We start from the raw sequence: 11,001 nt of genomic DNA, 5'->3' as shown, positions 1-11,001 counted from the left end.
CTCTACGCATCTTGAATACATTTATTTAATGGCACTCTCATTATTTGTTACGAATAACATTTAAATTATTGAGGAATGCACGTGATTTACAGAATAGCCTTATCAGGATCTTTTTTCTTACTTTGCCTAAATATAGTGTGCCTAGAATAAATATAGTGTGCCTAAATATAGTGTGCTATAGAATGCCTAGCTATTACATATAGTGACTAGGGAAAGTATGTAATAATTCTCATATTTCGTGCTTGGCATAAACAAAACAAAAAAAAACAAAAAACACCTGACATTCCGTGCAATGTCATGGAATGCCGGTGTTTTATACTTTACCCCGGTAACAAATGTATTATTTATTGAATGTATTATTTATTATTTATAAGAAAATGTATTACAGTCAATTCGCTATAACTCGAAGTACGATAACTCGAATATTACTATAACTCGATTTTTTCATGAGGTCCCGACCCTTTTATCTTCAATTTCATGTTAATTATTCTCGATTACTCGAATTTTACTCCCTTTAACTCGATTTTTTTTTATCTTTTAAAGCAAGAAAAAAAACCTAGGAGCTGATATCTTGCCCCTTCCTTTGCAAAACACACACAATGTCTTTCGCACTCTTCATGGAGAAGCTAAAGCTGTCCCTCTTGAAGTATGTGAACAGTGGTTAAATGAAACGTTACCAAATTTACTTCAAGGATACAGTGAAAATTATGTTTTCAATATTGAAGAAATGGGTTTATTTTTTAAATGTCTTGAATGAGCAAGGAACGTTTGACTGTCCTAGTTGAAGGAAATGCGTCGGGGACAAAGAAATTGCCCTTACTTATAATCGGAAAATACCGAAATCCCCGATGTTTCAAGAATGTAAAAAGGTATCCTTTGGATTACAAGTCTAACAAAAAGTTTTGGATGACATCAGTTTTATTTGAAGACTATGTAAGAAAATTGGATGGGAAATTCTTCGCTAAAAAAATAAAAGTGATACTCTTTATGGATAAAAGCACAGCGCATAATGATCTACCTAATTTGAAAGCAGTAAACTTGCAGTTTCTCCAGCCAAACACAACAGCAAAGTTGCAGCCGATGGACCAGGGTATCATAAAGTGCTTCAAACAGTCTTACCGTAAATGGCTTGTCAGAAAAATGATCTTAAATATTGTAAGCATTTAGAAGATTTGTAATTAATAAGCATTAATTAAATAATCCGACAATATTTTGAAAGTCCAAAACCGAAACTAACGGTAAGTCGAACTTCCGATATGTCGAAGTTTTTCGTGAGTCCTATCAGATTCGAGTTATCGCGAATTCACTGTATTTATTGAAGGGGTAAATCATGTGTTATTTTCTGAATATAAATTCATGTATCTAGTTTCAGAAGTTTAATTTAGAATTATTAAATAATGTAATATCTCATTCCATCGAAATTGGATTATTCCATTAAATAATCAGCACAATTTCCCATTAGAAAATGTATATTTTTTCTGAATTTTTTTGTGAGATTGCCGTTTTGCTATAAAAACTGCGAATAATAAAAAAATTAATAACAGTACATATTTTTACTTTTCAGAAGAAAATAATGTTTACTATTTGTTGAAATAAAAAAAAATTGTATTTTGCTTATAACCTGAAAGTTGTAAAAATCGCAGAATCAATTTATTGCAAATAAAGCTTCATATAACTTTTCCTCTGAATTCCTGTTTTTAATGTATGGGCAAATGTATATTTTGTAAACTCTATTTAAATAACATTTATTGAGAGTAAATCAGAAAATTTCGCAGTTAATGTTTTTAAATTTGTGAAATTTTTTTTACCGATAACTCAAAAATAATTTATTAAAAACTTTTGCAAATTTTCCGATTTGTAGATTTCTATATTTTAATGAAAGAAATACAGAATCATTCATTCAGGGGAAGGGGGTAGATTATGAGACGGACGCGCTGCCTAGTTCGCTATCGAGGCTCGGTGAGAGGTTACTAACTGCTTACTAAATAATAATAATAAAGTATAGTGTCTTTCTATTTGCATAATACCAGATTTCATTGCATACCCGTAATATTAATTCTTATCTTTCATTCCTGAATTTTAAGAATCGAAGGAAAGATCAAAGACGTAAGGCGTTTTCCAAAATAAAATTCGCAAAACATTTAGAAATTTCTACAAGTAAAGGAAATTACTTATTCCACCAGTAAGAAGAGGCTAAACTTTGGCTACTTTCTTTCGAATGAACCGCCATTCCTTAAACCAATCAATTACCAGTTCTTTCCGAGGGGACTAAGGGGTTGCTTTTTTTTCACTTCGCATAATTAGGTAAATAGACGCCTTCGTTGTAGGTGGCAGCACAATAACTCAGATAGCTTAGATTTAAAGTTCAAATTTCTTGATGTTTCGGCGCAATTTTTCTTCGTCCAATTTCAAAATATTTCTGTTTTTTTTTTTTTTTTTTTAAATGAAAGATAAGAATATAATCTTGATTTCCTCGGGTAAAAAAATTTGATGAGAGAAAAACTACTATGGATAAAAATTGTTTGTAGTTGGATTGAGTTTTTTGAATTTAAAAAATATTAAACAAAAATTTTTTATTTAATTTCCTCCACATTAATTAAGATATTTTTATTTTCTTTCGTTTCCAAAAAACAGAATGCTATTATCTTGAAAATTGAAGATTTTATGTAAGGCTGAACTGTCCATAGAATAACATGGGGGTTGCTTTTCTCCCGATCGAGCGAGCGAACGGCCTTAAAAGAACAATTTTCCGGGGAGGAAATGGATGGAACCCCTTCAGGCAGAAAAACCAGATGGCCAGATGGTGATGACCAGAGGGATGACTTGAGATATGTGAAAACCATGGGGTGTCCCAGTCTAGCTTAGACTAATTATTCTGTAGTGAAATGCTTGTAAATCTTCAATTTTATCAGGTGTTAAAATCTCTTTGAAAAACGTTTTCGGAATCTGCTGAATAGATTTCAAATAGAACCCCTTCTATAAATTAGCGTAAATCCTTCCACAACAGGAGATTTTTGCCACCCATGGTGGGAATCACCTCCACTAAAGTGTGAAATACTGAAAATAGGAGGTTCCTCTGCCTCGCTCAACAAATAATTTAAACCAATGAAACGATTTAATAATGAATACACCCCACTATTTTGAAAAATAAAGGACAGGCGTTATAAGTAGTTAGGCGCTCATACAAAAAATTCTTCTCGTTTTAGTTAATGTTTCAAAATTTAAGACAAGAAAATCAAATATTTGAAGTCTTTAGATTTTTATAATCTATTTTGATGCAGTTTCTGGGCTTTTATAGTTGATTCATTGATTCAAGTGAACAACGTGTACTACAAGGATTTTCTCTGATTGTAAGTAATCATTTCCTAAATATTTAAACTAATGCATTATACTTTCCCCTATGTCTTTTATTTTATTTCAGATTATAATTTTCTTCCTTTAAAAAAAAAAGAAAGAGAGAGATTAAATAATTAGTTTTTTTTAAATTTTATAAGTCTTTTACAATACATATCACTTACATTATATTTATATCACTACATATTATATTACTTAAAAAAAATTGTTATACTGTTTTTAAAACAATACAGTATTTTTCCTTGTGACATTACCTTTTCTACAATTAACTTTTCTTAAAACGATGTAAAAAATGTATACCTTACAATTTAATTTTTTTACGATTTAAATACTAAATATTTATTATTTTAATAATAAATATTTACGAAAAGTTATTTTTTAACAAACGACCTTTATAATTCTGGGAAATTTTTTTAAATTCTATTGGAAAGCTCGCGAGTTACTTCTCATATTGCGGCTACCCCCAATACTTAGGGGTACAGAAATCCAAATCAGTAGAAAAAATGGCATGTTTATTCAGAAAAAGTACGTTTTAGTGTCTGATTTCGTAACTTGAAATATTGTCCCAGCATTTATTAATTAGCATATTTTAAGTCACCTCCTTGAACCATTGACATGAGAAGAACGTGACGATCTGATTATTATATCAAAAGTTATCAGGGTAGTCCGTTTATTTATTTTATTTTTTTGCGCACTGAACGCCTAAAAACTTATAATTCAAATCTGTTTAATTTTTTTTCTGCTTTTTCTCTAATTTGTTCCATTCTGATGCGAAGAGAATTTTTCATAATTTGATTTTTTTGGGTCTATTTCTTAACTTTTTGCCTTTTTTTTCCAATTATTTCTAGATATTCTTAAACTAAGACAACTTCCTCTAATTTATTTCTCATTAAGGAATGTATTATTGTCGCTATTTTGTCTAGAGTTCTGTATTTAATTATATTTATATTTTTTCTTATTATCGGTTATTATATAATGTTTGTACAACTTAATTATATTAAGAGCATCGGTTTTTTGTAAATAAAAAACTAACCAAATTATAAAATTTGTTTGTAGCTATTTTATTTGTAATTGTCATAACAAATCGCAATTATTTACACTGTGATCTTTAATGAATTTATTATATCGCGATGATTTTATTGTTTTGGTATTAGCAAAGCATGATTATGTTTAAAAACAATCAATTTCATTCAGTTTAAATTTTGGAAATAATGGGTAATAATCCGGTTATGTTACAGTTCTTCTTTAACCCAGAGACATTTGTTGCGTGTGAGTATTTTTGTTACCTAATTATGGATGGTGTTTTCAGTAGAAATGTAAACAATAATAATCTCGAGCTCGGGACCTACTCTAGTTCCGGTTAAAAAGTTTGCAGCTGCTTACTACTTGTTATTCTGATAGGTGATGTTTTCAAACGGATAATTTTGTTTTCAATAAAAGAAATAAATTAGATAATATCTGAGCTCAAATCTGCCGTCTTTCATAAGATATTAATGTTATTATGTAATTCTGGGGAGTTTGGAGTGAAAATGTGTTTTAGTTATTTTGTTATTTATTATAAAAAAAGGTGACATGGTTGCTAGATTTTGAATAACTCGCTTTTTTGGCAGTCTTGATTTGGCCTCTTTCCGTTTGTTTATTACTGTTTGTTCGTGTTGCAAGCTGTGCACCATCTTACGTTAGTGTTAACACCTTTAGTATTGTAAACACATGTACTGTTAGCATTGTAAACATAAGTAATCAAATACATTGTTTGCAAGAATCTCAAAACACAATGATGCCAAATGGCTTTAAAATACAACTGAAACAGTAACCCGGAAATTTAGACAGTCCCGAGCTTGCAGCGTTCCCTAGTGTAGAAAACACCATCCCTACTTGTTGCTTAATTGAACAAATTGTTAGAATTTTTATTGACAGTTGAAGAAACGCAAGAGAATCTTCTTTAAATATGATAAAGGAGACTTTTTTTCCCTAACTAATGCTAATTTCGAACACACGTGAATGCATTACAATTAAAAGAGATAATTTTATTGTTATAGTTGATTTTTATTTATTTATTAATCTATTGAAAAAAATGCAATGCAATCTTTTTGGAAAATTTTATAACCGTTGTTGAACAGCCGATCGAATTGTTTGAATTTGCGACTGCTAATGTTCAACTTCGCAGCCTTGTAATTTTGAACCCAATTCAGAAGACAATGGAACTCCTGTATCGAGCATTTTGGAGAAATTTGCCTTCGCGGATGAATTTTTTGATTGAACTAATCCGCATTTGCGTTACATGGAGAGGAAGATCACGAAAGCTTCCCGCGCTTAGTCTGACGGCAAGGGTTGTGGCGTAACTACCACTACGAATATTAAACATCACTTCACTGGTATATAAGGCATGCTAACTTGATTCAATCATGGGGTACCTTTTGATAGATGACAGTTGGCATGGTCGATAACTCCGCCCCCCACATTGGTGACCTTCGAACGTGATTTGCTCACGCAAGTAACGCCCACTTCGCAATCCCTTAACGGTAACGCCTACTTCGATGGATATTCCGCATTGAACGGTTGACTTGCTATTTGTGAATGCATCATTCACCCTCCTGCGCTGTTGCTCAGTCTCGTCTCAAACACACACACAACATCGGCAAGCATACACTCGACTGCTAAAGGCAACACAGGAGCGACCAAGTCTGTGAAGTTAATACACCTCTCACATTCAGCAGTCAAAAAAATCCGGTGACTCTCTCCAGGTCTTTCACAAGTACAGCAACTAGTGAGATCTGTTCATCGAATTATATCTCTGAAGAAAAATTCTGGTGGGGGAGTACTGTGGCGTAACTACCACTACGAATATTAAACATCCCTTCACTGGTATATAAGGCATGCTAACTTGATTCAATCACGGGGTACCTTTTGATAGATGACGGTTGGCATGGTCGATAACTCCGCCCCCCACAGGGTAACCAATGATCCGTCAAGGAGGATATTTTACGTCAGAACTGTGGTAGGTGCAAGCCGGATACGGAAACCGTGTCGAGCAATCATTGCAGGGAAGCAAACCCGGCTCACCTCGTTGGAAGGCGAATGCTCTATCCCCTCAGCCACCACGGCTCTTTTTGCAATATTGCCAAAAGGCTTAAATACTTCAAACAATGCTTTTATTAATGCGAAATAATATTTTATTTACTTATAAAAGTCTTAAATTGTAATACTTCATTTTTCAGTTTTGCTAGGTAAAAATCTTGTTCATAAAATTTTAATTCCTTTATTGAGGAGTCAGAAACATCACTATCATGAAAAATTGTTTTGAATTTATTGTTAATAGTTCTATATCCCTCAGATCTTTTTTTAATGTTGCTAATTAAAGAATCGCTTAGAACAAAAAAATATTAACTTTAAAATTTTCTTTGCCACTGAATCATATTTCATGTTCTGGAATTTCATCATGAAATAGTTTTCGTATTTTCTGCTGTTTTTAATCATTAGTATATGCAATATCTTTAACTTTTTTTTGCCTCTTTTTCTAAATTGTCAAAATCATCTCTAACAGTTTGTATGAAATCTATCAATGAATCATATATTAAAACTGCTGTATTTAAGGATTCGTCTTTTTGTTGAAGTGTCTTGTTTGAAGCATCTATTCTCTCTCAAATCTTTTCCCATATAGAAAGTAACAGTACATACTCAAATGTATCAAATTTCTTTTTTATGTAAATCGGCAGCTTCGAACCTTGTTAATGGTTTTTCATCTTTGTTTGAGGAAAAATGGCGTAATAATGTTTAATTTCGTCATAATTTTCATTTAAGGATTTCACAACATTGGAACGAGCAGACCACCTGGTGTCACAAGTAGTAGCCAGTGTCACCAGTGTAGGTTTAATACTCAAGTGTTTGATCTTACAAAATTTTTGGAATGCATTCCCCCTATGTGTAGAACTTGAAAAAAATACGTACAATTCCTGCACGATATTGAAAAAAGCAATGCAACGATGCGAATGCGATTTCCATGCTTCCAACTTTCGGCAGCAGCGTTTCCAATTAAATTTAATGAATGATTTGCGCGTGGTATAAAATAGGCAGAAAAAATATGTTCTTTTATTCTAGATTGGAGTCCCTTATATTTACCTGACATATTAAACGCATTATCATAACTCTGTCCCAGACAGTTAGTGATCTATAAATCTACATTATTTAAAAATTCTTAAATGACTTTCTCCAAGTTTTTGCCAGTATGAGAAAATAAAGGTAGAAATCCCAAGAATCTTTATTTTATATCACTTGGAAGAACATAGCGAATAATAACGGTCAGCTGATCTACGTGAGATATATCAGGTGTTGAATCAATAATTAAAGAGTAAAATTTGGCTTCCTTTATTTGAGTTGTAAATCTTTCGTCCACCCTTGTCGTCTTTATCTATCAAAGATTCGGCATAATTTGAATACATTTCAGCTATAATTATGAATATCACGTTTTTCTGTTAAGTAAAAATAAAAATTAATTACAAAAATTAAGAACCTAATTTTCGGGCCCCAAAAATTACGGGCCCTCGGCACGTGTCTAGGTTGCCTAGGCCTTAGTCTGCCCCTGCATAGGAGCTCGACTGGCTAACTCTGTTGTGAAAGCTCTTGGCATGCAAGATTCAAGAATTACCTTTTGGTCTGATTCCACCACAGCACTGTGGTGGATCAGAGAACAGGGAAATTGGTCTGTTTTTGTGGCCAACAGGGTCCAAGAAATTAGACAGCTTACTCAAACTCAGTCTTGGAAATTCGTCCCAGGAAACATGAATATTGCAGACCTGTTATCTCGTGGTTGTTCTCCTCAGAAAATGAAAAATTCTAAAAGGTGGGAGGGACCTTTATGGTTAAAGCAACATTCGGATTATTGGCCAGTCGGTGAAATTAGTTGTGAGCGTCATGAAGTTGAGTGCGAACGAAAGAGGATTAAGACAGTTAATGTTGATCTAGCAAACGACGTACCCTCCTTACTTAAAATGAATATGTCTGATTATGATAAAATGATTAGAGTTTTTGGGTGGATTTTCAGATTTATAAATAATTGTAGAAAAAATAAATGTAGCAAACCTAAACTTACTTATACTGAAATCGAAAACGCAGAGAAGCGATTGATTCGCATGAATCAACAGTATTATTTGCATAATATAGAATCTCTGAAATTTGCCACATTTATGGATAAAGATGATATATAAGAGTGAAAACCAAAAAAGCTGAACGGAATGATGATAATTCATTTTTATATCCTGTCTTGTTACCGGATAAAAGTGAATTCACTGTACTTTTGATTAAGTCTATACACCGAAAAAACTGTCATGCCGGAACGCAATTAATGAAATCGTTAATCAGAGAAAAGTTCTGTATTATAAAAGCTAGGAAGACAATTAAGGGTATTTTGAATAATTGTGTTATATGTGCCCGCTTTAAGGCCAAATCATTTGCAAGTGGGCCATCGCCTTTACCACCAGACCGAGTTATGGATTGTGCAGTATTTGAGATAGTGGGCATTGATTTAGCTGGCCCTCTTTTTTTAAAAACAGATGAAAAAGTGTGGATAGCGTTGTTCACTTGCGCCGTGTATCGCGCTCTTCATCTAGAATAATCTATCGACAGATTCCTTTTTGTTAGCACTTCGGCGTTTTATAGCTAGACGGGGACGGCCTAGAACTATTTACTCTGACAACGGAACCAATTTCCGCGGGGCCTTCACTGAACTTTCGAAATTGGATTGGGTCAAAATATCAAAAGAAACTGCAACCGAAAAAATAGTTTGGAAATTTATTTTACCAACAGCAAGTTGGTGGGGCGGCTGGTGGGAGAGGCTGGTCCGTGTCATAAAAGGATTATTAAAACGCACTCTCGGTCAATTTTAACCTTTGAAGAACTAAATACCCTTATATGTGATTGCGAATCTATCATTAATAGTCGACCATTGACTTATATTTCTGAAGATCCACAGGAGTTGATTCCTCAGACACCCTCTATGTTTTTAATAGAAAATAGCAACACCTCTACAAAGGATATTGATGAGATAAATTCGTGTGATTTAAGGAAAAGAACTAAATACCGAATCAAACTTTTGAATGACTTAAGGCAGAGATTCAGAAAAGAATATTTAGGAGAGCTAATTCGAAATAAAAATGATAATAGAATGCGTAAGTCTAGAGTTGGAGAAATAGTTTTAATTGGGGATGATACAAAAAGGCGGTTGTTTTGGCCAATGGCGAAAATTTTGTAATTAATACCTGGTCGAGATGGAGAGATTCGTACTGTTCGACTGAAAACCCATCATGGGACTGTATTGTGACCAGTACAACGAATTTTTCCATTGGAGATACAGGCAATCTCATCTACTAACAAAAATAAAGGGCTTATGGAGGAATCAGCTTCCACTGAATGTGTATTACCTGAACATGTATTAAATGAAGAAATTGTCAAGAAGTACACTTCCTCTGGGAGATTGGTGAAAGCTCCAGATAGACTCACACTTTTGAACTATAATCTACTTTCAGATTTGAGACTCTCCCCGAATCTCAAAGGGGGGACCCTTATGAAAAAATCGAGGTATAAATGAGGTATAAACGAGGTATATTTTAAAGGTATAAAGGAGGTTGTTATTTAAATACGTCGTAAAGGTTGAAAAGGGTGCAAATGAATACCTCAAAATCAACCTCAAATATACCTTAAATATACCTCCAGAGGTATATATGTTTCAACCTGAAGTATATTTTTTTACACTTGTGGAAGTATTTATTCAACAACCTAAGGTGTGTCATTTTACACTTCAGGTTATTATAAATCAACCTCAGGTGTATTTTGTTCGACTTCAGGTAATTATTTTTCAACCTCAGGTATCTAATTTTATGCTTGTAGAGGTAGATATTTTTCAACCTATGGTGTGTCATTTTACACTTCAGCTTATTATAAATCTACCTCAGGTGTATTTTGTTCGACATCAGGTAATTGTCTTTCAAGCTCAGATATATAATTTTATGCTTGTAGAGGTATATATTTATAAACCTGTGGTGTGTCGTTTTACACTTCTGGTTGTTATAAATCAACCTCAAATGTATTTTGTTCTACCTCAGGTATATAATTTTATGCTTGTAGAGGTATATATTTTTCAACCTAAGGTGGGCCATTTTACACTTCTGGTTGTTATAAATCAACCTGAAGTGAATTTTCAACAATTGGAAAGGTTATTTTTAATTAGCGCCATGTGTTCCATGTTCTACCTTAAGTTATTATTTCGTAACCTCAAGTATATATTTTTGTATTTTTAGAAGTATTAATTTATCAACCAAAGATGTTTTTTTAAGCACTTACGAAGGTGAGGTGTTATACGGACCACCTAGTTTATTAATTTTTAGACTCACTATAAAAAAAATATAATATATATATAAAGATATTATATATATTATATGAAGAATAATGGACATTACATTTTTTTCACTAGTAGAGATCATTTATCAACCTGAAATTTTTAATATTAAACCTTCGGCAGTAATTGCTTCTTTTGTTAAGCTATAAAAGAAAGTTTGAAATGCATAATTCTTCTATAATTTTAATAGATTGATTTAAATCATCTTAAAATAACACTTATCCAAATTCTACAGTCAGTAAAAATTATTTATGGGA

At 32.7% G+C, this 11,001-nt stretch overlaps 1 protein-coding gene across 1 annotated transcript; it reads left to right on the top strand.

The window, feature by feature from the left end:
• The first annotated feature begins 7,979 nt into the window (after positions 1 to 7,979).
• Positions 7,980 to 8,558, top strand: LOC147801149 (uncharacterized). Its single transcript, XM_087155110.1, has one exon. The coding sequence runs from the start codon at positions 7,980 to 7,982 to the stop codon at positions 8,556 to 8,558; it is 579 nt and encodes a 192-aa protein (XP_087011236.1).
• Positions 8,559 to 11,001: the final 2,443 nt, after the last annotated feature.

Source organism: Parasteatoda tepidariorum, chromosome 11 (assembly GCF_982258835.1).
Source record: "Parasteatoda tepidariorum strain Cologne lab strain chromosome 11, Ptep-v5.0, whole genome shotgun sequence".
Lineage (NCBI taxonomy): Eukaryota > Metazoa > Arthropoda > Arachnida > Araneae > Theridiidae > Parasteatoda > Parasteatoda tepidariorum.
Note: the sequence above shows the minus strand (reverse complement) of the source record. Positions and strands in the feature narration are given on the sequence as shown.